Source organism: Topomyia yanbarensis, chromosome 3 (genome assembly GCF_030247195.1).
Source record: "Topomyia yanbarensis strain Yona2022 chromosome 3, ASM3024719v1, whole genome shotgun sequence".
Lineage (NCBI taxonomy): Eukaryota > Metazoa > Arthropoda > Insecta > Diptera > Culicidae > Topomyia > Topomyia yanbarensis.
This window is the reverse complement of record NC_080672.1, coordinates 315,291,681-315,318,691: the sequence shown is the minus strand read 5'-3', so window position 1 is coordinate 315,318,691 and position 27,011 is coordinate 315,291,681. Positions and strand designations below refer to the sequence as shown.

The window sequence follows — 27,011 nt, the reverse complement described above, 5'->3', positions numbered from 1 at the left end:
TAGAGCATGTTTTTTTTTTTTTTTTCTCTAATTTTAGAAAATGATTTTCTAAGTGGGATAAAGCGACCAGTGGGACACCGCAGCTTGGGTACGGTGCGCGCCGGCGAGGTGTTTCATGCTGTTTCTCAATTCCCTGTTCTCATCCCGGAACACATTTTCACTCAATTCTCGCTTTCTTTTATCCCGGTCGTGCTATTCACTCTGACGCTAGGTGGAAATAAATGAAGAAAGCTGCTGTAGAAGTGTTCAGTTTGGATCGCATCCAGTGATCCTAACAAAACACGGCGATTTCCATTGCTGCTTAACTTCGATGCGGACGCTTGGTTGTTGTTTGGAAACGTTTCCGGAGAAAAGAAATGACCACCCCTATCGCGAAACCCACCGTTATGATGATGAAAAATACCACTCAAGGGTTCACAAACAACTAAACAAAGCGCGGAACCGAGACGGCTAGGTTGGTTGAGACCAAATGAAACAGGTGCCGTTTTGCACGCTTGAAGTGAAAAGTTTGCTGGTGTAGTGTGTCTATATGTTTACTGGCATGATTTGTGTGGAATCCGTCTACAAAATCTGGTGAACTTCGAGTCCTCACTTATATGCTTCGTTTTGACCATCTGAATGTTAATCTGAGAAATGGCAAAAGTAACAGAATTGAAATCCGTTTGCAGCTGTAAGCGAGAAGCTAATCTCGCTAATGAGATACAGTAAATGATTGGCGGCGGAAAATTGTTTTTAACACTGATTGACTAATGTGATTTTCGTTTTTGAAGACATGTGTCGGCTTCCTGTTGCGGTTTTCTCGTTTTTTTGGTTGATTCGACTGGAATTAATTTCCAATGTTTTAAACCTAAACACAAATCAGCATCGGATATCGCGTGGGAGAATAATATAGAAACAGAAATTCATAATTTGTAGCACTATGTATTGTCTAATTCTTGAAAATTTTCTGAATTCCACTGTTACAACAAAGTATTGTGGTTTGAAACTTCCGAAAATAAGGGTCATTTTAAAATTAAACCAAATAATTTGATAACACTATTCTAACATTCCAACATTTCACGCCTCGCTTAAAAATTACATAAACAAATGGCAAGTGGCGTAAATTCTTCAATTAATGACGCACGATCGTCGTGCGAATTCAGTCAATGCGCAGATAATTGCCTAGAAAATAGTCAGTGCATCCACTGCATGCAAAACCGATTTAGCCCCGAACTATGCATGTCTCGAGTTGATGGTGTCACAATAACATTTAATTCGTTTACTTTGCATACCGTCAACAATGGTGAATTGCAGTTCAGCCGCTAACCGTATTTTCGTAAGCAGAAAACATTTTCATGAAATAATTGTTATTGTCTGACATAGCTAGCCGAATCGGTACAATCTCCCGCCGCTAGAGTAAGCGTGTTATACATTCCAACTTTGTTGTTCACGTTTTGTTCGTGTTTAATTTTGACAGGCTATCTGTCATCTAATTTTATGGATCAAACCTTGAAGTCGGCTGAAATTTTGGCAAGCGTTTTCGGTTTTAAAGTTTTGAAGTCTAAAATAGTGCCTGATTAATAGGTTGAATGCCGCACGGTGCCTCTGGGCTTTGCTGATAGTAAATAGGCAAACATTTTTATTCTCATTACCACCGCACCGGCAAGCACCCACGCGTCTTGCAAACACACTAAATGATGCTAAAAACCTTACTATCGATCAAACTTGATGATGTTCCGTCTGCCAGGGTGTCTCCCATGCACCAGAAAGTCGTCGGTCTTTTAGTAATCGTCTAGCGACCGCGTCTAAATAACTGCTCGATTACAAACCGCGGCGTGGGTAGGTTCGTCGTGCTCATAGTCGCATGACTCGATTGCCACTGCACGGTCAGCAAGTGTTGTGGGTGGCGGTGCTGATAGAGAAGACACCTTTGATAAATAATTATATCTATGAGGTGGCCAGACAATACGCTTTGACGTAAGATAGCGCTTTACGCGACTTTATTTCAGAAGGATCCATAATGGTGTCAGGCTTGTTTCGATTTTGGTGCGAGTTTTTGTTTGTGTAATTTGAATGTGGGATATCTATTCTGATTGCAATGCCTGGAAATTTTATTTGAGGCAATGCGTGGCATATGAAAATGCATCTCTCGTTATTCTGATATTGAAACACTTTCACGGAAGCAAAGATTCCATCAGTTTTCCTACTGTAAAAGTGGAAAAAACAACGTGATAAAATCTGTCACATCGTATAAGTATTACAACTGTGACTGGAAATTATTAAAATATAATACAGGAAACACTATCAATCAATTTAAACACTAGCAAGATTACTCTTTTTTACCATGGAGAAGACGTTTACGTACTAACCCAGTACACGTGCTATTAGTAGGTGTCCAAGCTACCACACGGGGTGTACTGAGGGCGAGTCGGGCTCGAATGGTGACGCTGCCATTAATACCGACTAAACTCCATTGGGCTCCGCCATCGTTCCCCCCAGGAACTACCTCTCGGTATTACTTCTGGGGGACTTGTATGCTCACCCTATCACCTGGTTCACTCTCGATCGTACCACACTATTATACCCCTGTCGCTCCCCCTGGCATCTCATGTGGGGCATTTTTATTAGGCACCACTTCTGCCATACCATGTGAGGCTGACTTTTGTGCTCACCCTTAACATACCGTGTGAGACTGACTTGGATGCTCACCCTTTCACTCCTCTGCCACGCCACGAGGCATCGATAGCTAAGTCCAAACATACTACGCTACGACTCTCCCATCTTGACATGAGGCAGTCCACTTCTACGCCTATACATTCGCTCTTCTGCCTTGCTTCGGGGTGGCTGGGTTTACCCCTTACGCGGTTGCCAGTCGCTGCGCCAAACCTGGCTCAGCATGAACAGACCATTCACTCACTTTTCTGCGCTCGGCCTTTTTCGCTCTAACTAACCAATCACTAGTTAGTCGTGCCCGTCGTCTGTTGCTCGGTGAGCCAAATTACCTGTAGCCTACAGGCAATCTGGGTGGTTGTAGTCGAAACTGCGTTCCACTTCTCCACCGATTGACACATCCGCTGAATAAGGGTATCAGGGGTTGTGTCCCAGCCGCAGACGTCAAGCATTGCTCTTCTTTCGACGTCGAAACGATGACATACGAACAGTATGTGTTCGGCAGTTTCGTCTACACCTGGACAGTCCGGGCAGGCGGGGACCTCCACGTGCCCGAACCTGTGGAGGTACTGTCGGAAACAGCCATGGCCTGACAGGAATTGTGTCAGGTGGAAGTGAACTTCCCCATGGGGTCGGCCCACCCAGCTCGATATGTTAGGTATCAGCCGGTGGGTCCACCTACCTTTCGAGGAGTTATCCCACTCAAGCTGCCATCTGGCGACCGAGGTCACCCTGGTGCGCTCGCGGGCTCCCCTATTTCCACGTAGTTCGAAACACTCCTCATCTTCCCGAATGACCAGCCCGACTGGCATCATGCTCGCTATCACGCAGGATGCATCGTGTGATACCGTGCGGTAGGCAGATATCACTCTGAGGCACATCACGCGGTAGGTGCTCTCCAGTTTCTGTAGGTAACTGGTTACCCTCAGTGCTCTTGACCATGACGGGCCGCCGTACCTGAGGATAGATACGGCAACGCCTGCCAGTAACCTACGTCTACTGGCGCACACCTTTGAGCTGTTGGACATCATCCTCGATAGAGCCGCAACAGCAGTCGACGCAATCTTGCATGTGTGGTCGACGTGGCTGCCGAAGGTCAGCTTGTCGTCTATAATGACTCCGAGAGACTTCAGACTCCGCTGTGAGGTGATCGCGACTTCTCCCACATGGATAACTGCATGTTGTGCCGACTTGCGGTTGTTGACGATAACTACCTCCGTCTTATGACGAGCGAGCTCCAGTCCTCTCGCGCTCATCCATTCCTCCACCGTGTTGATCGCGTGTTCTGGGGTTAGTTTTACCTCAGAGATTGACTCCCCGTAGACCTCCAAGGTTACATCGTCGGCAAAGCCGACGATCTTGACCGTAGGAGGGAACTTCAGTCTCAAAACCCCGTCATACATGAGGTTCCATAGCACCGGGCCTAGGATCGAGCCCTGCGGGACTCCGGCGGTAATCGGAACCCTTTTCTGACCGGCATCGGTCTCGTATAGCAGTACGCGGTTCTGGATGTAGCTTTTCAGGATCCGGTACAGAGGAGGCTCCGCTAGGCTAAGCTGGTGTAACGAGAGCGCGATGGCATCCCGGCTTGCGCTGTTGAATGCGTTCTTCACATCAAGTGTCACTAACGCACAGTATCGAATGCCTCACCTTTTTCGTTGGATCGCTATCTCGGTAGTCTTTACCACTGAGTTGATAGCGTTCACTGTGGACTTACCCTTCCGAAAGCCAAACTGGTTGCTTGACAGGCCGTCCGTACCTTCTGCGTACGGGGTTAGCCTGTTGAGGATGATCCTCTCAAGCAGTTTGCCAGTCGTGTCGATCACACAGATTGGTCTGTACGCCGATGGGTCACCTGGCGGCTTCCCGGGATTCGACAACAACACCAATTTTTGCCTTTTCCATCTATCGGGGAAACGGCACCCGTCAAGGCATCTCTGCATAGCTAGCCTGAGGTTCGCTATGATCGCTGCCTTGAAAGCGCTGTTTGGAACTCCATCCGGCCCTGGAGCTTTGTTCATTGCTAAGGAATTAGCCACTGCGAGTAGTTCTTCATTCGCCACCGGAGCCACCATTTCGGCCATTCCCGCACTGTCTCGTAATGCAGGTGGCCAGAGGCTTGTGGCTCGAGACGGGAAGAGAACTTCGATAATCGTCGCCAACCGGTCCGGAGACCGTTCTGAGGGTGAAAAGCCCCCTTTGGTCTTGGCCATCACGATTCTGTAGGCGTCATTCCACGGATTCGCGTTGGCAATCTCACAAAGGTTGTCGAAACATGCTTTTAATGGCCTTGTTAAGGGCCAATTTCGCTGCTCGAAACACTCCACGGCGGTTCTCTCTTGCATCCTCGGTGCGGGCTCTTTGCATCCTATGTCTAGCTCTGAGGCAGGCTGATCGTAGAGCTGCAATCTCGGCACTCCACCAGTATACCGGGCATCTGCCGTTTCTTGGCAGGGTTTTTCTCGGCATAGTGGCGTCGCACGCGCGTGATAGAACGGCTACCAGTGCTTCCCCGCTTAGACTGTCGGTGTTGGCCTCCAGTCCCAGGGCCGCGTCTACCCTCCATTCCATGCCTGGAACCAGAATCGGACTGGCAAATGTTACGTCAATCCATGCCTCCACCCCGTTTCTACGGAATGTACTAGCGGAGCCATTGTTAGCTAGCACAGTATCGAGTTTCGCAAGCACCTCCATTAGCGCTTGGCCCCTGCTATATGTACAGCTGCTGCCCCACTCTACTGCCCAAGCGTTAAAGTCTCTCGCTATAACTACCGGTTTCCGGTCCACTAGGTCTGATGAGAGCCTGTCGATCATCTGGTTGAACTGTTCTATGGGCCACCTTGGTGGAGCGTAGCAGCTACAATAGAACACACCATTGATCTTAACCATCGCAACACCCTCGGCGGAGAAGTGTATTACCTTTTGAACCGGGAACCGTCCCGTTGTACAGATTGCCACCATTCCAGGCCCGTCCGACACCTAATTGCCGTTGCCGGCAAGGATGTTGTACGGGTCTGATAGGAGGGCAACATCTGTCCTCGACTCCGAGACCGACTGCCACAACAGCTGTTGGGCTGCTGCACAATGCGTCGCTGTTGTGCTATCTTATGACAAGCGCCATTTAGCACATTTCGAGAAAAACGATTTTTAAAGTTTGAGATTGAATATCTTGAAACTTATAAATTGTATAAACAATCTGAAGAAGACAATTGATGCTTCTATCTATTCTGCATTAATCTCTCAAATATTACGAAGGTCGGTTGACTATGTTGCGAGTTTTTACTATTAATGTAAACAAAAGTCGCACTCACACGTGTCATAGGCGTGTATTGATGACAAATTTTGTATGATGTGTCATAATCGTGCATGGAAAATTTTCCATAGAAAAAAATCATCAATTTTTAACTTTTGTTCATATCTTTGCGTTCATATGGTCTATAAACAATCAGTGAAATGCATTTTGAAGGAAATGAGTCAGGGAATCTAGAAAAAAAATGTTATTTTAGGTTACAGTGTTGCCAAATATCCTTTATTTCCAGTTTAAAAGTAAAACTGTGTTTTTCTCACAACTCGTGTAAGTTTCTTTTGAAAATGTTTATGCCATTGTGTTCCTCAGACATTTTCACACATGAAAACATCTAAAACCTCAATATAACTTGAGAAAATCACTAGATACAGTGATTTGAAGCAGCACAATCACAATTTCTCATCATGTTTCTCGCTATATCTAAGTAACCAAGTAGAATTTCAAAATTCTGAAAACGCCACTTTGTAGAGATTTTTCAAACAAGCAATGTGGCATATCTAACTCAGTTTACTCCAAAATGGCGTTTGTCATAAGATAGCACAACAGCGACGAATGGTTAAGATTTAACTGTGTGACGTTCACGGCTTCTTCTTATTTGCCTCACCAAAAGGACACGAAGTTCCGCCCATAGCATGATTACGGGCTTCTTAGCGGTGCAGATAAGGCATTTATGCGCCTTAGTGCAGCCGCGCTCCTTATGCCCCTCCTCGCCGCAGCGACGACATAGTTTGCTCCTGTCTGTACCTTTACATTCGTACGATTTATGGCCGGATTCAAGGCACCGATAGCACCTATTCACTGAAGGCGGCTGGGGCATGCTGATTGGGCATACTGACCAGCCGACCTTCAGTTTACCTATCACGGTAACCTTTTTGACATCTGCCTTCAGTAACCTAAAGTAGGCTACTTTGGTGCCGGAGGGTCCCCCTCTCAAGCACACAGAGGCCCGCTCGATTGTTACGTCGAATTGCTCCTTGACGGCTGCGACGACATCGTCTGCGGTCGTGAGCTCGTCCAGATGCTTACACTGGAGAGTCATTTCCGTCCCTAACGACCTCACGTGGGCGCCTTCACCCAGGACCTCTTGGGGGGACGGTGTGTGAGGGGAATGAAAAAGCCACAACCCAAAGGCACCGCCCCCGGCTTATTTGGGTATGCCTAGTGGGCGAAGGCGATGGGAATGGGAGAATTATAGGTTTGATAGGGGAGGTGGAGATGGGATGGCGCTACGATAATTGGGCGGATGGAGTAATCTTCCGCAATACACCCCTGTTAAAATTCAGAATAGGGTAAAGTGCCCACTTTCAACACACTAAGGAGGGTGCCTCACTAATTCATTAATTACTCGGCCTACAATCAATGGAATGCGTACAAATTGACATCAACAGCTTTGCTTCGTTGTTAAGAACTGTCATAAAAACACAATTGCGCTGAAATCGGTGAAATTCTCGTGTTTGAGCGCAACGAAAACTCGACTCGAGTGTCCCTATTGTTGCGCTACCATTTAACTCAATGCGTAGAACAAAGATGACAGACACTGCTCTAACCAACGGCTTCAAATGGGTCGGGTGATAATAGAAACATGGCGAAAATAGGCTCATCCCCCTACTTATTCAAATAAAAGAATGGTCTGGATTAGGTTGACGATTTTAAGAGTAGTAGAAAAACCTTTCTATATGAAAAGCAAAAAGTAAGTATGTATTATGATGGAACAGGTATATGGGAAATTCCTATGTTACCGCACTAGCCAACCTGTAACTCCGGAACCAAAAGTCAGATCGGGGTGAAATTCATTAGCAGCCACCTGAAGCTTTGCCTCAATCATTTCAAATTTGGAAGATGTTGGGAATCGGTCAAGAATCTTCTGAGGAATAGGCATTGGCATGAACATGTGCAAGTTTTCTGGGGCATCAAGATCGTCATTGGTGGCCAAATCTAAGTAATTTAATTATGTAATCCCCATTTGGTAAGTTTAGCATCATCTAAATATCATGGTGGTATACTTCTCAACCTGCAACCCTGGAGCAGGATATCGGATCAGAGTTAAATTCAATGGCAACCTGTGCCTTTCATTTAAGACTATGTTTGGGAAAATCGTCTCCGAGTAACCGATGGGCGATTGTTGGTCACATACATACAAACACAAATGCAGTGAAGACCCGATTTTATCAGCCCCCGATTTTATCAGCTGTTTGATCCGATTTTGTCAGGTTCGTATGAAAATTGATAGTTTGATGGGCTCTAGAAAAAGAACCAACTTGAATTTGAGTAAATCCTTTCTTAAGCAAATTTTTCATATCTTATAGCGTTTTCGTTTTTTTCCTGGTGCTACACCGGTGTAGTGCAAAGAAAGAGATAGACTGATTACACCCAAGTTTGAATGAGTGTAGCACCGACTACACCGGTGTAGTGCAATGTCAAAAACTAAAATGCCATTAGAGATCTGAAATATGCAAAAAATATTTTTTTTAATTTTTTTATGAATTTTGCACTGTTAGACCCCCTTAAGGGAAATTTAAACTAAATAATCAAAATGGGTTATGAGTACACTGAAACCTCCATTTACGAACTCTTTTTTTTACGTAATATTCAATTTACGTAACTTTTTTTACGAACTAAATTCGAAATAACGAACTCTTTTTGGAAAGTTTGTGTTCGTACATTACAGCATGAAGTTATATACTTATGTATTCTTAGTTAATTGTTACTAATATAAGTTGGGTATTTTCGGAATGGGGTTGACGAGTGCATGACGGAAATCGGTGTCTTGAACCATTTTGGAATCCAAGATGGCGACCTCCGGTTTAGATAAATTTTCTATACCCTCAACAATATGGGTATTTTCGGGATAGGGTTGACGAGTGCATGACGGAAATAGAACCCATATTGTTAGTTATCAAGAATATTGCTCAACCGGTAATCGTCATATTGAACTTGGAAAAGGTTTCAATTGTCCATTTTTAGCATCTACTTGGCAAGCCCATTCCAAAAATACCCATATTGTTAGGGTTATCGAGAATATTGCTCAACCGGAAAACGCCATATTGGATTTCAAAACGTTTCCAATTGTCTATTTTCAGCATCTACTTGTCAAGCCCGTTCAAAAAATATCCATATTGTTAGAGTGATCCAGAATATTGCTCAGCCAACGAATATTAATAAGAATGTGAATTAAACTTTTTTAACGAACTAAATCCCAAATAACGAACATTTTTTTACGAACTAATTCAGTTTACGAACCCCCGGTTTCGTTCGTAAATGGAGGTTTCAGTGTATATATCGAGGAACTAAAGAAAAATATTTTAAGAGTTTCGGTTTCTTGAGAAGAAAGAAAAATATATGTCCCGATTTTATCAATGTCCTCGTTTTATCAGCCTAAAATTTACCAAGGGGCTGATAAAAGCGGGTTTTCACTGTATTACACTTCATTCAAATGCAATTGGGCAGCAATCTATGAATTTGAGAAAATCGAGTCAAACATTTCCAAGAAGCAGATGTGAATTCTATTCAAGAATTTAGTCACATTCCCGAAGCTTCCGGTTCCGCCGAAGGTGTCCAAAGTGATCAATGTGTGTTTCATTGAGCATCAGTGAACTGCAACTATAAGTAATTTAGAACACATTTTATGAAGTTATGCATCTTTTTGCCTTTCTCATATAGAAAGGTTATGCAATCACTCTGAAAACCGTCAACCTAATCGAGGGCCGAGTGTCATATCCAATTGAATGCTATTAAATTTCCTTTGAATCGGAGTTCCGGTTCCTGTGTTACGGATTGAAGTATGCGGCTACATGCGAAATTTCCATATAAACCCGTAATCAATATAGGTATAAATGATGCAAAAATAATTAAAATGAGTTACAAGTTGCTTGAAATTGTTGGCCGACTCTCTTATACCATTCAACTCACTTCTTTGAGTTCGGAAAACGTGTGTATTCGTATGTGTGTATGGCTGTGTGAATGTGTGTGACCAACAATTGCGCATCGGTTATTAGGAGATGACTGAACCTATTTTCTCAAAACAAGTCTCAAATACAAGGAATAATATGCAGTTTGGTGCAGTATCGCCTCCCACTTACCCTAATACCTCCACCTTTCACCCCCCCCCCCCCCTTGGCCACCCTCGCACCCGCATTAGAGCATTGCAAATAAACACTCATTTTTGAAATTTGGACAATTTTAGACCTCCACCCAATTTGCTTCAAGTTTTTGACATTGATTCCATGGGAAAATACAGTGTGTCCCATAGTTACACGTTCACCCTAATTTTTCAGAATAACTTTTTTTCTATTCAAACAAACTGCACCATTTTTTAGCGTTTGTTTGGAAGCTTAATCAACGATGTTTCTCGAAATTTAGAAGCCCTGGTGCGCTTTGTTCGTTTGTTATGGTAGTTTAAGTGATAAAAGTGATGTCATATATTTATAAGTTCACCTTACTTTTTTACCTTTCTCATATAGAAAGGTTATGCAACCTTTCTGAACATCGTCAACCTAATCCCGGTCTATCCCCCCGTCACACACCATCCTTCCCTAAACCCACCTTCCCTCATAAATCCCCCCCCCTCGTAGAAAATTTCCTGGTTCCTCCAAAATAAACTTCCTTAGTACGTCTGTAAAACCAGTGAAAAATTTGGTTTGAAACGATTTTGAGTTTGAAAACTACTTTAAAATTGAAGCAAATTTAAAATTTGTTAACAAGTTGAAACTTTTTGGCCATGTCCGGACTCCTCGAACCCTCCTCCTGGATCCGCTGTTTGGGTTCAAGTGATTCAGCTTCGACAAATAGCTTCTCAAAATTGTGGCTGTCGATGCATTGTATGTATGTGAAAATGAATATGTAATGGATATTTCCAACATTATATTGAACATAACCAGCCATGGAATTGTACACGAAAAAAACCAGTCATAAATTCATGAACAAAAAATCACAATTTCGTGAACTGAACAATTTACGAAAACCATGACCAAGTTCCTGAAATTATGAATAATAAACCTCAAATTCATGAAACTATTTGTGTTTTCAATAAAACTAGCTCGCCCCGAAACATTAGGGTGGCACAAATTTTAGAATTCAGTAGAACCGATCTAAAACTATTCGCTGTATGACCTCATTCAACCATGCAAAATGTTGATTTGATAGGTTGTACTATATTTTAGCACAAATGGTTTAAAGTTTGTATGTGATTTAACATGGCTAAAGGATCCATATTATTTTATATTTCGTAGACACGTTCCTATGTATTCTAAAAATATATGCTATGCTAATTCCGGTAGATACGAGTACCATGTACAACTCCCCGAAGAGTATAATAGGCTGCGACTTCTGGTTCAAAAGTTATTCTTTATACAATGCGTAGGTGTCTGCATCGTTGGTGAAAATTGAATTTATCTGGATACTCTGGCTGATATTTCAATTAAGTTAACCGTGATATACTAGCCGAACATCAGTTGAGCTTCAAAATAACGAGAATCTTTCCCGCTTCAGTCTCGTTTTAATTTTTATTTGCTCAACGTATATTATTGTACAGAAAAAATACATAAAAATAATTCTGGTAGAATTCTATCCCAAGTCATTTAGATCACATGTTTCAGATGATACCATCTGGACTTTATTTCCACTTTACACCAACGGTATAACTGGTGAGCACAACAAATACGTGATTGAAGGCTCAGATCGCCGGATAGCCAGAGCCAGCATTTTTTTCATAACTTTCAGGGCAACGAATGTTTAATTTTGCAACAACTCATGAAGCAGTAGTTATAGCTATGAACTATCTTTAGAAGAAGTTGTTATACTTGACTGAATCTATAGAATGTGACATACAATATATTTTTCAGGGACATCAGGCGGCATATTTATGAATTTAATGAAATTGTATTATTTTCTCATAGTAAACTTAGGGTTGTGGTACCGGTAATACCGGTACCGAAAATCCCGGGAATACCGACCCATTTTTGATACCGTAATACCGGTACTGAACAAAAGCCAATACCGGTATTTTCGGTACCATACAATTTTTTATGAAAAATATGTGGACTCTCTAGGGGGACCTGTTTCAAAATATCGGTCTACAAGATGACTTTTAATTATATTAATTGTCTTCTAGATAAATCGTTGAGCTAACACCTTTGTAGGGGAATGAGGTGGAGCCATCATCATAATAATTCTAGAAGTAAAACATTACTAGCTCCCGTTGTACTGAACGGTATGTCTAAATTCTTGCTTTATTTTGTCGAAATTAAAATTTAACGATCTTGTACTAAATTTCAAAATATTCACATCTAACGTAAGAGACGTAAAAATTGGCTATTATTTTGTTTATTAGCGACATTCTGATTGGTTTTCATTATTCACTGGGTGGCGCGTAACAAGACTATGGTCTAAGTCATGTCTGTATTTGGTTTGATCTTAAACCATTATCTATAAAAGAACGAACAGCGATTTAGTAGCTAATAATTTTAGAGTTGGTGAACTGCTTCAAATGGGGCGATTTGTAATTATTGGTGATCGGAAAATTCTGGAAAACTCAATATTTTACGGAAAAGCAAGGAGCCTTGGTATGCATTAGAGAATAGTAGACAAATGACATAAAGATCGAAAACAATTTACAGAAAAGCAAGAGAGGAAATGCGAGCAACCTGCTCGGATTTACTGTCATTCTCGCTTTGATTTACTGTTATTAATAGGGTTTCTTACATTTACCATCTGTTCAAGTCGACAAAAGTCGCACCGCTTAGCAGTTAGTAATATCAAAGTGGCCTAGATTTTAAAATAAAAGAAAGTGCCGCATACGAAAAATATCTTCTGTGAAATGAGTCATATCATTCCGAAGCAATTAAAAACAATAAACATGTTTTTTTGATCAGCACAAATCAATCATCTGAGAATAAGGTCATCAGTTTGAGCATTCGATTTCACTTTGAAGCTGTTTTCGATTTTTTTTAAAAATGTTCGAGTACCGGTACTACCGGTTCTGAGGGCTTCAGTACCGTAGTACCGGTTTTCACCAAAAAGGGTCGGTACTGCGAACCCTAAGTAAACTCCATACAAACTTAGAATCATTTGTGCTAGAACATGATCCGACAGATTTGATTCAGATTAAGCGTAGGAGTTCTTTGAAGAATTACGAATTTTTCTAACTTGGTTCTGCGGTATTCAATTCGCCACCCTAATATATATGGCGTTACATTAGAATGTTTGGCTAGGGTACTGTTGTTGTTCCCTGGACATATTTAGTTTTTGTTGTGATTCGAGTTCATGATTTGGGAATATACAGCCGACAGTCAAATGATGTTCATGATTTCGAGAGCTTATTCGCGATTCTTGTTTACTATTGCATTTTTCAGACCAGCGGAATTAAAATTCATAATTAGGATTTTTAGGATCTTAGTCGCAATTTTTGTAATTTCTATTCACGTTATCGTGATATTTTAGTTACGAGTAGAGTGATTCATGTTCATGATTACAGGATCTTTGTCATAATTTTAGATATTTTTGTCACGAGTTGTGTGATTTATGTTCAGGATTTCAGGATCTAAGTCACGAATTTTGTAACTGCTGTTCATGTTATCGTAATATTTTAGTCATGAATAGAGTAATTCATGTTTATAATTTCAGGATCTTAGTCATGATTTTCGTAATTTCTGTTCATGTTATCGTGATGTTTTATTTTGGATCTTACTTCCAAATTTGACACGACGAGTAATATGACTAATGTTCATGTTCATGTGGTTTTACCATGGTATTCGTAAATTCTCTTCGCCTAATTGTGATCTTTTACTTTTTGGTAAGTCAGAATAACGTGACAATATTAACTGGATCATAAAAATGTGACTGATGCGCGATATTTTGTTCTGTGAATAAAATCACGCACACTATTTGGGATTCTCAGCGCAGTTTTCGTTTTCTATCCAGACATCACCATTAACCTTATCAAACGAATAACGAGGTTCGAGGTCCTAATACCTAGTTTTTTATATCTAATGCTCGTGTCTATTACTATGGTCGCTAGCAGCTGGACATTGCATAAAACAGTTCATGGAATAAAAATGATTCCACGAATAATTCTCTAAATTTTGTGAAAGAGTTCACGAAAAAATTTCATTATCATGTTGCATGAAATTGTAAATGATTAGCGATATCTTCTAAATATCACCAGCACGCAGAATTGAGTGTAAATCATGTACTAGGCATCATGAACCAGTTCACGAATACATGAATGATTTCTTAAACTATAATACAAAAACGAACGTGAGTTGTGACTTATACTAGATATCATGAAACAGTTCACGAATACATGAATTATATTTCATAATTTCGTGAACTATTTCACGATCACGGATATTGGATGGTGACATATATTAGGAATCATGAACCAGTTCATGAATACATGAATAATTTGATGATTTTGTGAACTATTTCACGAGTACGGATATTGGATCGTACCTAATATATTAGAGATCATGAATTTGTTCACGAGAATTAAATGGATTCATGTATACAATTTTGAATTTCTTGAAATAGTTCACGAGAACATATCCAGAATATTTAGATTTTGGGTACTAACGCCCCTACTCATGAAAGTTCGCATACTGAAAATCGCATTAGAAATGACTTGACGGAACCCGTGACTAAGTTCACAAAACAAAAACAAATGGTTCCACTAAAATAAGCGTTATGTGGGCGTTACTTAAGGGAAATTGAACATAATTATAAAACACATGATATGTGTTCATGGTCCTGTTTTCATAACGTAAGAACGTGATTGTTCCAGAATTCATGGCCCTTTATTCACGATTTTGGGAACAATTTTTTTCGTGTAGTTTGGATAAATGAGAAAGGCACAATTGCACCGCTAGGTGAATTAAAACAGGTTTTTCCATATGTTATAAGCAATGAAACTCGGCCCAGGGATGGCTAAAGCTAAATAGCTAAACAGCTTAAATTAAAAAATTAAAAAGCCTGTTTTAATCCACCTAGTGGTGCAATTGTGCCTTTCTCATTTGTCCTAACTACGATTCCATAGCTGGTTATGTTCAGTACAATGGTGGAAAAGTATATTACATATTCAGTACGATTTTCTCATAGTACATACAATGGATCGACAGCCACAATTTGAGATACTATGTGTCGGCACTGAAGCATCGCTTGAAACCAGCGGGGGATCAAGGAGGAAGATCCGTTAAGAAATTTTAGTTATAATTTTAAAGTAGCAACCCCTAAAACATACTCCTACTTAAGCCAATACAAACCAAAAAAGTTAGGTTTTAGGTCAATACAAGCCGGGATTAGGTTGACGATTTTTAGAGCGGTTGCATAACCTTTCTATATGAGAAAGGCAAAAATGTGCCAAAGTCAAAAAAGTCAATCTTCGTCAAAAAAAATTTTCGAGGTTACATCAAATCTCAACGTTTCATTTGCATTTTAAAGTCATTTGGCATCCTAAATACAAATTCGATTTTGAAATTTTCCCTTACTCCCCCTGTTTCGTCTGGCGCCTAGGCCCTACGTTGTGTAGTCGGTTCGTCTTTTAATCGGAATATGCGGGACCAAGAATTCATTTTATTCCTCTGGTTGCAGAGACATGTGAACAGCAGCAAAATAGGTTAATCGACCATCAAACCGTGTGAATAAAACGCGCAATGGCCATATACTAAAACCAATTTTATTCCTCGCGTTATCACAGAGAAAAACCGACCATCTCTGACGGTGGTCTACAATCGTAACTGATACATTTATTCTTACTGGATCAACTTATGAAGTACATTGAATAATTGCAATGAAACTGGCAACACATTTACATCCATACTCTACCATGATCTCTCGCTACTCCTCTCTCTCTCTCACTCTCTTTCTCACGATCACAAGTCACTACTTGCAGTGTACTCACTACGAGTTACGATCGATATATAAATGATATGTCGAGGAACCGACCAAGAATGATGCTGTGTCACAACACCCCCCTTTGAGAATTTTTCATTTCAGTTTATATGGGAATTTGCTGTGTGGTCGCACTCTTCAACCCGTAATTCCTGAACCAGAAGTCAAATCAACAAAAAATTCAATAGCAGCCGTTGTACCTTTCATTTGAGACTAAGTTTGTGCAAATCGGTCCAGCTATCTCTGAAAACAGAGGTGACATTTTTTTTCCACATGCACACATACACACCTACACACATACATACACACAGAGACATTTTACTATCTCGATGAACTAAGTCGAATGGCATATGACACTCGGATTAACGATTTTTAGAGCGATTGCATAACCTTTCTATATGAGAAAGGCAAAAAAAAGATAGATAGATCATGGTAATAGTATCATCTAGGGAATTTGTAGTAAAATTCTTGTTAGTATTTCCAAATCGAGTGCGAAAAATCTAATTATTTCGTTCAGTACAGCGACAATTATTGAAGTACACAACTCGGCTACTTCTGCTGTCAAACATTTTGTAATGATAGAAGCATTTTACAGCAAAGGTTCCGTTTCTGATTCAAATCATTATAGGTATTTTCTTACTTCAATGTGGCTGTCACTCATACACATCCATTCGAAAATCTAAATTTGATTATTCGTACTTTTTCGGAAAATTACTATAGATTAATTAACCCGATGAGAGGGAAGTTATTTCGCAAAATGCAAAATCAAAATTTCAATTCTAACTCTTATAAGAATGGTCCGAATAAGGACCGTTTGTCGTAGACTGTATGAAATATTACTGCTCGACGCTCTTTCTTACCAGTAACAATACGGCTTTGCCACCCGTCTCGTGTCGGGGAAAATTTTAAGAGCGCTCTTCGTTGGGTGCTAGCATTCCTTCTAAGAATTATCGAGTAAGTCATCGGCAACAAAATACTTGTGACTTCTACGACACAAATTCTTCTTCAAGGCAATTGGTTTTACGTATTTCAAAGATGCTTCATCGTCAACTAGGCGGAGCTAACAATAAAATAAAATTTATAGTCGCTAATGGAATAGTAGACCATCAGTCCCAGCACAACTAATGACTGCTTTTGCAAAATAATTTGTATCGTTATTTATGATTGAACTGAACCAGTTTCAGTCCCAGAAACATTTCTGAAACGAATGTTAGATACAAAATTATAAAACTTCGCTCGTATTGAATATAAACACACCGTAACTGCATCAACATCAAACGACTAAGCATAACTCACTCACCTGCACCCATTATTGGCACGTGCTTACCCCCAATTATCCCATTTCGCTGATTCATGTGAATATTGCGTTCGTGTGTGACTCTCGTTCCGTCCTCTGGCATGCCATCACACCGGGATGAAATATTACCCCCATGATGTGACTGACGGTCACATCGCTTTCCTTTCCGATACTGAACCATGCCGCATGCCATCATCGTACGTCTGCTGGTGTCATCCACAGAAAAACAAACGAGTGTTGAATGAGTTGCGGATCGCTACTGTCACACTCCTATCGCTGCTCTGCTGTGCTGCGGGGCTAAAAATGGTGCGGCACCTTAGTCGTTGCAACTTTTTCTTATTTGCGATTACGGAATTGTCGTTGACTTTAGCCAAGCACCATAGATCCAACAGCACGCACGTCAGACGCTATCAAAAAAAAAACAAAATATAACATCTCATTGTGTCTGCCGCTTGTGTACGTACTGCTACTGACTGCTTTTATCAACCACAATGAGTTTATATTTATTGTTGGCTCTATCTTCAAGATCCTCGTAATCCCAAAAGGAGGTCGTCCTGCGGTTGAAAGGTTCATTAAAAAATTGCTCACATGATTCATGCAGCAGACAAGTGCATTAATTTTAATTAGCCATCGCAGTCGGTGGAGGATGAAAACCAGTCCCAGTGAGATGCGATAAAACGAGAATGCGCCGAATAAAATGTGATCAACGATAAGTTCATTGTAGGTATGCAATAAAATAAATATAGGTACTACTCAGGCATCACAAAAATGTCTTAATGTGATGTGACGCAGGTTTTGGCCGTCGGCGCCGCATTGCTATATTCTTAGTTTTACGGTCGGTTGTTATTTAATTTTAGATACATTTTGGTCAACCTAAATATAACCAGATTCTATTCTTTTTTCGTTAATTGCAGATGTCAATATGGTCGCCGAGCCGAAACCGCATCAAACAGGACGTAAGCGACAGAACAAAACCAAAACTGGAAATGATTGGTGAGTAATTTTTTGGGAGGAAACAATACGTAACTGTGTACTAATTGATTATTTTGTGTACTTTTTTCAGGGATTATTATTACGATAGGTAAGTGGAACGAAAAAGTTATGTCATATTGTACCTATATTATTTCTAAATGCTTTAGTTTCTAAAGAGGCCAACGGCAGTCATATTAAATTATTCCACACCGTGAGGTTCAGTCTTACAACCTTGTTATAGCTGTCCATCATCAGTCCCTCAAGGCATGCGGCGGACTCTTCAGACATTATTCAACCTAGTTGATCAACCTAGCGTATTGCGCAACCTTTTTAATTGCAATTAGCTGACGGATCGGCCACTTCTAAAGCTCTGTGAAGCAGCTCAACGTCGTCAGCGAACAACTGAAAAACTGAACAGACTTGCGAAAAACCAGGCGCGAACCCAGAAAAAAATTGCAGGGGGTTTGAAATTTCGGCATTGAAATGAGCATTGTTCAATTAATACGTAATACGCAATAGCCACATTTAATACAAACCTGTGAAAAATTTTGTTTGAAATGATGTTGAGGTTGAAACCAATTTATAATGGAAACTAATCTAAAATTTCTTAACAAGTTTGAATTGTTCGAAGGGTCTAGGTCTGGACCCCAGGATCGTCCTCTGGATCCGCACCCTGCGAAAAGCTGTTCAACTCGTGCCAATCCTTACTTTTCTGATCTCACATTTCAAAGTGATACAAAACAATAGTTTAGTGAGTATATTACATCACTACATTGACTAATCCCGTCAGCCTGTCCTGATTTCTTCCTTAACGCTCCGGAAGTCGCGCAAATGGCTCACTGAACGAGCAGCCGCAGCTGTTCTAATGCACTGCACTCAGTGCACTAGTGCGACTGCCGGAAGGTTAAATATACCATAATCAGATGTACATTGTACAGGTATACCTCGATAGCACATAGAGTTTCACTTTGCTTAGAGCACATACTATCGAAAGGTACGTACTTTAGAATCCCAAAAGTTAATTTCATAATAGTACTTTTTATTGGACAAAACGGTACCAGGGCGCAACCCACAGTATCGTTGCCCGTCTCATATCCAGTGGGGCTCTGACAAGATTGTCTTACTTTCCCTAGCAATTCGTGGGAACAAAACGGAAAACACCAACAAAAACAGTATATATGAACTTGGAGACTGCGGCAATGTAGCAGGAAGAGAAGAAAGTTTGTGCGGAAAGCAACCTTGGGGAGCTGCTGGATAGTGGCTCGTCGTAGAATGTTGCGTTGCACCCTTCGTCCATTCTCAACTCTCTAGCTGGAACGAGGAGAGTGATTAGGCAGTGATGAAGGAAGACACAGACTAGCCTGGTAGAGCAGCCGTTTGGTCGGAGGATTCCGAGAATGAATCGAGAGGAACACTTAAGCGGACCGTCGAAGAAACGCCATGGGTGACTGCCTAGAGCAGTGGTTTCAACCTTTTTCCTTCCACGTGCCCCTTTGCGAATATTGAAACCCATAATGTACTCCTTTCGGAAAATTGCTGTCAGAAAAAAATGATTTTCAATTGGACGAAAACCATAGTTTGCCAATTAAAACCACTAGCCTATAGAAAGGCCACAAACCTGCTGAAGCGCTAGATTTTGTCAAAACCCCAATTGGGAATGCTTCAGCCAAACGACAGCGTTCGACAGACACCGAGTCGCCCAAGAATAAACCCCCCCCCCCCTCCCCCAACTGAAAAAATCAAGAAGGCGGATCTTAGACTGCCACAGAAAATTGAGCAGCGCCCGACCTTCAACGAGTCGGCGATGTCGAGCTTGATGGTCATCGTTCCGGTTAGGTACCCTGTGCATACCCTCAGCCATGAACAGCTGAATGCAACTCGACGCGCACTGATCGACAGCATTATTAAGCAGAGCTCAAGCAATACGAGACCCAAGCTTAGGAAGTGCTAATACAAACAAAGGTTATCTCGAAATCGCCTGTGCAGACAAGGATGCAGCTAAGCGGCTGCAGGTGCCACAGCTGTTTTTTTAATTCATTTCGTTTATTTGATAGGCACAAATGCGTTAGCTTGGCGGTGCCAAATTCATTTGTTTTTATATTTTGGATATATTAGAACTAGGGGGTTACAATTTTGAAAATTTTTTTTCATAAAAGAGAAAACAAAATTACAGCTATCTTAAGACTAGAAATAAGATTCTATATACAAGAGAGGGGCAAAAAAGGTGCCACAGCTGTGATTAAGCCTTGAGAAGTCGCTTCATAGGAAACCGTTGAAGCGTGGCAGATTCCAAAACAGGCGATGTATATCAGGTATTTTCCCGATACTATCGACGGGCCCGAGGGTAACATCTTCCTAACCTTCTAACACAACCAACTGAACTACGTATTCCGGAAAGACTACGATGCACTAGTTGAAGCGTATCCCGGTCTTTGACAAACGTGGAAGTTCTAGGAAGGAAGAACTAAAACTCGTGGGTGATCCAACGTGGTACACTTGACGATGTACTTCTCATCTTCTCAAGCCTACAGCAAACGGTAACGAGTGCATCGGTGGCAGTCCGTCTCACGAGCTATACACAAATTCGCGAATAAGCTCCTGAAATCAGAAAAAAGGCGATGTTCATGATTTCAGGAGCTTAACTGTCTGCTGCTGTTTCTCAAACTATGAACCAGAACCATAATAAAAGCCAAACGTGCCTGGGGAACAACAAAGGTAACTCCACCAAGCATTCGAAGGTATCGCCATGTATATTCGGAACGAACTGGTTTTTTTGAAACACAAATAGTTTCATGAATACATGGTTTATTATTCATAATTTCAAGAATTTTATTACGGATCGTTCAGTTCACGAAATCGTGATCTTTTTTCCATGAATTTATGATCGGTTTTTTTTTCATGTAGGAACGAGACCAGAATAGTTCATTGAAACAAACGTTTTTGATGAAACTGATTTAGGTTCTCGCAAAACAGTGGTGATGTTAGCGAACCTGAAATATACTTCTGATAAGAACCCAACCCGATTTCCAGAACTGCCTTAGTTTTGTCCTCAAGCATAAACAATATATTCATATCTGTGTCTATCACGGGTGTACCCCATTAGGCATAAATACGTTAGGCATAATGGATGTTAGGCATAAATTTATCGCTTAGAGGGACGTATTTTTTAACCATGATGGCCTCGCGTGGCACGAGCCTGCATGTTTGATTTTTTTGATGATGTAGAATTAAACTCAACAAATAATTCACTTTGATTTTAGGTGTTGTTCACGTAAATGAATAAATTTCACCTTTCGAAAAACATCACGTGGTTCCTGTAAACATATGACTTTTTGTAGAACCTATCTGATTTACACATAACCACGTAAGTGATGCGACAATGAATCGTGAAACGCTGTTTAACTGAATTTTCTGTGTGAACACGCACAAGTGATCATGAAAGAAGTAAAATTAATTCCATTCTGGTAATTTTTTAACGTATGTTTTGCTTTTGTTCAATTTCACGATGGTGGAAATTGATGTTTTTGCCTTTCTCATATAAAAAAAGGCTATGCAATAACTCCAAAAATCAACTTTTCAACCGAGTCCAGGGGGGCCGAATGTTAAATACTATTCGATTCAGTTTGTCGAGATCGCCAAATGTCTGTGTGTATGTATGTGTGTGTATGTGTGTGTGTCAAATAATGTCACTCGATTGTCTCAGAGATGGCTGAACCGATTTGCACAAACTTAGTTTGAAATGAACGGTATAACGGACTTCTGGTTCCGGAGTTACGGGTTGAAGAGTGCAGTCACACAGCAAATGATGTAATACATATTCAAATGGATTCAACATTACTTGGATTTGTGGGTCCAGATCACTAATGACCAATCAAAGTAGGTTTGATGACATTGGCCACCTATAATGGTTCTTGATGCCCCAGGGAACTCTCCAAGTTCCTGAGCTAATGTCACACCTATTTCCCAGCATACTCTTAACCGATTTTTATAAGCTTAGAAAGAAGAAAGAGATAATACTCTCACTGACTGTTTTTGAATTTCATTCAGTTCTGACTTTTGGTTCTGGAGTTACAGAGTGGTTATTGCGGTCACCTAGGAATTTCTCATATAAACCGGTACAATCGTAATACCTCATAGGTTTAAAATCTATTGTGATAAACATCAAATTACTTCGATTCACAGGCCTAGATCACTGATGGCGAATCAAAGATTATTGTAATATATTGTCCACTATCAATAATTCCGGAAGTCCCGGGTTCCGGGCATATTCCAGATCTAAAGCCGCTTCGGTAATGACCGAACCAATTTTCACTGTCGAACCTTCCATCTACCCCTTCACCTTCTACCTCTCAACCCCCCCCCCCCCTCACACCACCATCCTCGCAGACCATCCTCCCACATGCATTCCCTTCATCCACCCCGTATACTAAAATAAGTTAGATGATTCCCGACGCATCCTCCCCCTCCCAATAATTATATCCCTTTCCTGCTCCATCATGCAGTTAACATGAAAATAACATTGAACTCACGCTGATGAAGCTATATAAATGTTATATAAAATTTCTTTTAATAGCTTTGTCAGTCTTTTGATAAATAATGGAAAGAATTTTAATATTTGTCCGACGTTTCGATGCTTTTTTGCATCATCTTCAAAGGAAACTAATTTATAATGTCGTGATTAGTCTGGTTTTGGGTTGATACAAAGTTCTTGTACTTACAATATAGTAAGTCCTTTGTATGAATGCTTTGATAAGCTGAATGTCTGATATATTGTTTGTTGTTCGTACATCTGTGCGTATCTAGATGGACAATAATATGAATCTTACTTAATATGTGCCATATGTTGTAAAAAACAAAAAATATTAATTTTGAAATATTGCTTACAAGTTGCCTAATATAAATTTTGGGTGAACCTATTATTTCAATTATTTGCACCCTGCTGTATCTATTCTTTGTGCCCTGTTGTATATGTACTGTGTAGGCAATGGCAGTGATGGTTTTGGGCATCGATAAATAGTCGATATTGTCCTTGGACAGAAAGAGAAAGCAAGAGATTGTCCAACGTTACGTTATTTTTTGGTGTGTGTTTTCAACAAGTGTGAAGTTTTACATCAAAAGAGTCACAATAGGGGAGACTGAGGAGACTTGATCCCCGGGGAGACTTGATCCCATCATTGTAACTCAAAGGCGGATCAGAATACATTAATCGAATATACTATAAAGTTGCGTAGTTTTATCTAAACATAAATTTCATTAACACAGAAAAAAGAAATTAGACTTTTGTGTAACCGATTTTTTACCGAATTAAAAAAAAAGTCTCAGAAGAACTGAAGAAGATTTATTTTTCAAATTTTCAAACTTTTATAAAATTGATAAAATCACCCACTACATACTCTACTTTTGCATACAGAATTACAGGAGAATGTCAATTATATGAATACGTTATGATTGAGCTGATTCTTTTGTTCAACTATATTTTTACTAAAGTTTGCTGAAATAGATGCTATGGGTTCACTTGATCCCTTCAAATTCGTGGAGATTTGATCCCCTTCGCCATACTTTATACACACCACTGAAAATAACCAAATTCACACCAGAACAATTGAAGTCATTGTTGTCATAAAAAATGTCAAAAATGAATGCTTCGTCGTAAAGAAACATAACTGTAATTGATTACTACAGTATACGTAGCAACCATTCATCCCACATTTGACGTTTCTCAACCATAATAAAGACAGCTTTCAAATAATTGCACGGAGATTTAGGGAATTCGTAAAAAAATCAGGTGAGAGATGCGTAATATGTAGTAACAAAAATAACAATATCTAATCATAACAATTTAATCAATACTACAATCCATTTATAAAATTGAATGGGGTAATGTACCCGTTTTTGCCCTATTAAGAAGGGTACCACATTATTACTACAATATATTTATTATTTCAGCTTCTTTGATTTGTTATTGAGGTCCATTTTTTTTTTATTTCGATTATAGAGGTTTTAGCGTTAAGGTCATTCGTCTCTTATTAAGAGCCAATATAATAACAAAATTGTCTTGAGAATGGTGAAAATCTTCTGTTTGAGCGCAGCAAAATCTCTAATCGAGTACCCCCATTATCGCAATACCATTTGAGTCAATGCGTTGAGCAAAGATGGCAGACGCTGCTCTAACCAAAGGCTTCAGATGGGTAGGATGATAGTAGAAACAGGGCAAATTACCCTACATGCTCTTTTAAACACGTTTTCATAAAGGAATCAAGTGTCCCCAAATTAGGGATCAAGTCTCCACTAATCTAAGAATTTTCCATTTTTTTGTTGTTTTCCAGAAATGCTCATAGCTCATGCCCAGTATAATATTTCCATGCAATTTTTTTATAATTATTAGTCATCCCTAGAAACAATATAAAACTACAAAAAAAATACATATTTTTTTATCATTCCACGGAGTTGGACTGAAAAATAAAAAAGGGGATCAAGTCTCTTCAGTCTCCCCTATATCATAATATGTAAAATCCTATTATTGGACACAAAAATACGTCGCTTCGTTGTTTACGTCAAATTTAATTTTCATTTTTTTCCAAGCGTGTAAAATCCATGTGGGGTATCGTGTGATTCTTACGTTTAAGTTCACATATTTGTCACATTCTGCTCCACATAATTTTTACTTGAATTTATGTTAGTAGGTATGTTAAAAACACATATTTTTACGTGGAGAGTCACTACCCATATTTTACTAGGTTATTCGGTATTATTTACGCGAGTAAGGTGGATGAAATATATGCATGTTTTCACGTAGAAATGACATGATTTATTTTTTTAATGTATTCTGGAAGCTGTCCAAACTCGGAACATTTTATTCTGCTGTATATAATTGAAGGAATATTTGCTCAAATAAAATATGCAAACCGAATTCTTAGCATGCGGAAAATCAGCTTGCGTTAATTTCCCAACATACAACCGATAAAATGCAGATGACTAAAATAGGCTCAACACTCTTGTTTAAAATATATCTTATTTGTATTAAGGCGTGAATAACTCACATTAACGTAGATTAGTTCTTACATGGTGCAATTGTCCAAAAAGAAAATATATGCCTCGAAGAACAACTCGTGAATGAAAGAATTATACATTTTATTGTTCATTTAATGAATATACGAATATTCCTGCTTTTATATTGATTATCTCTCATATTATTCAGTTAAATGATTATATTTTTGAAACCATCAAAGATAGAACTACGGAAACTGTCTGATACGAGGGAGACCTTTTACGTATACTGTGACGAGTTACCGAAAGAGATAAGGTACAAACGAAACATTCGTCACCTAATGCTGATACTGTCCGCGCAACACTGCAAGTTTTCACAGGTTCCAAAACTTTTTTTCATTATGGCGAATCACACTGTATTAAATTATTCAGATCAACTTTATTCCAAGAGAATCAATTTCAATTTCTTCCAGCGATTTTTTTTGTTGTTAATGCATACTCTCTACGACTCATGGCAACTAAAATTTGTTTTACTCAGAAGTAACCAAAATTTGTTGGATAGCTCAATATCAGGTTTGGCCAAAGTGGTATCTTCGTTCGCTATTGGAACTACACCATTCTAATTTGTCTTGATTGAGATTCAATTGGTGGTCAAAGGTGGGTTGAAAATATTTTGAACTGAAACTAATATAAAATGCAAAAAACGTTTAAATTTCTCAACAAGTTGAAAATTTTCGGGAGGGGTCCGGACCTCCAGAACCTTCCCCCTGGATCCGCCACTGGCAGGAGTTAGGGCTGGAAGTGGTGCTTCAATTATATAATTATGTGAAATCACAACCGTATAACTGCTTGTGACATAAATTGTGCACCCGTTAGTTTTGATCGTTGTATAGTAAAATCTCAATAAAAGCTTTCAACGTTTTTGATTCTTGTAAAAGTGCTGCTAAATGGAATTTTCTAGCAGCGAACGATGTCACGGATTAGATAATTGTTCTACAGTAGAATTGCAGAAATCTCATCCCGAAAATCGATCTTTTCAAAATTGAGTTTGAGATGTAATGCATTTATATTATTATGAACTTGGTTCATCTCAAAGTTGCCCCGTTTTGTTGTAAAATATTGTAAAATTGCGTGTTACAAAATTTCGAAGCAATTTTACAGTAAAACAAAAAGAAAAAGGTACCTTCATATTTCAACAAAATTTCGTATTGTAGACAGTAAAATCCAAGTAGCTCCGGTAAACCCAACATCGTACTGTCCTCACTTTATTGCATTTTTACACTTCACACTAACAAACTTAACCACGCCTTCAACATAATCCCTAACAGTAATTCATTCTCGAAAGAAAAGTTTTGATGAACATGAAAATTACCCCGAAACCGAATTAAGGAAACGTCAAAAAGTTCATAACTGGACGGTTAATGGACTGCTTAAAAAGATTACTTCACCTTACACTTCGCCACAGAACCCAGTAACCGGTGGGTGTAGGCGAAAACAAAAAAGAACTGTCGGTAAATTTTCACAGGTTAATCATCCTTGGCCTCGTTCCTCACTTGATCCCAGTGGTCGTCGACGGCAGCATTTTCGCTGCCGGAGGCACTACACTTACACAATGGCGAACAAGCGGACGCTGAAAACACTGCAAATGCACTCAATTTAATTCAATTTCATTAAAGTGATTTATTTCCTCGTATTTTCATCTCTTGCTTTCTTTCCACTGCCAGGACCAATCCGGCTGCCAAAAACATGAGGCCCGGTGTATTTTTCATCGGATAAATCTAATGAACGCACCAAATCGTTTTCCATTATTTACGCTACGCTTTTTTTATTTATTTTCATTTTCCATCAAATATTTTCCATTGCCCCAGCAAACTGCGGCCGACGGTGTGCCACTTCCTAGGGAATTCACTTCCCGCG

At 39.9% G+C, this 27,011-nt stretch overlaps 1 protein-coding gene across 2 annotated transcripts in view; it reads left to right on the top strand.

Annotated features, from left to right (window-relative positions):
* The window catches only part of LOC131692145 (uncharacterized), a 309,783-nt gene that overhangs the window by 192,552 nt on the left and 90,220 nt on the right, over nt 1–27,011 (top strand). For both annotated transcript variants that reach the window (XM_058979022.1, XM_058979021.1), the window contains exons 4-5: nt 18,050–18,128; nt 18,199–18,216. In XM_058979022.1, the coding sequence (XP_058835005.1) occupies nt 18,050–18,128; nt 18,199–18,216 (97 nt within the window). The remainder of the gene's footprint in view (nt 1–18,049; nt 18,129–18,198; nt 18,217–27,011) is intronic.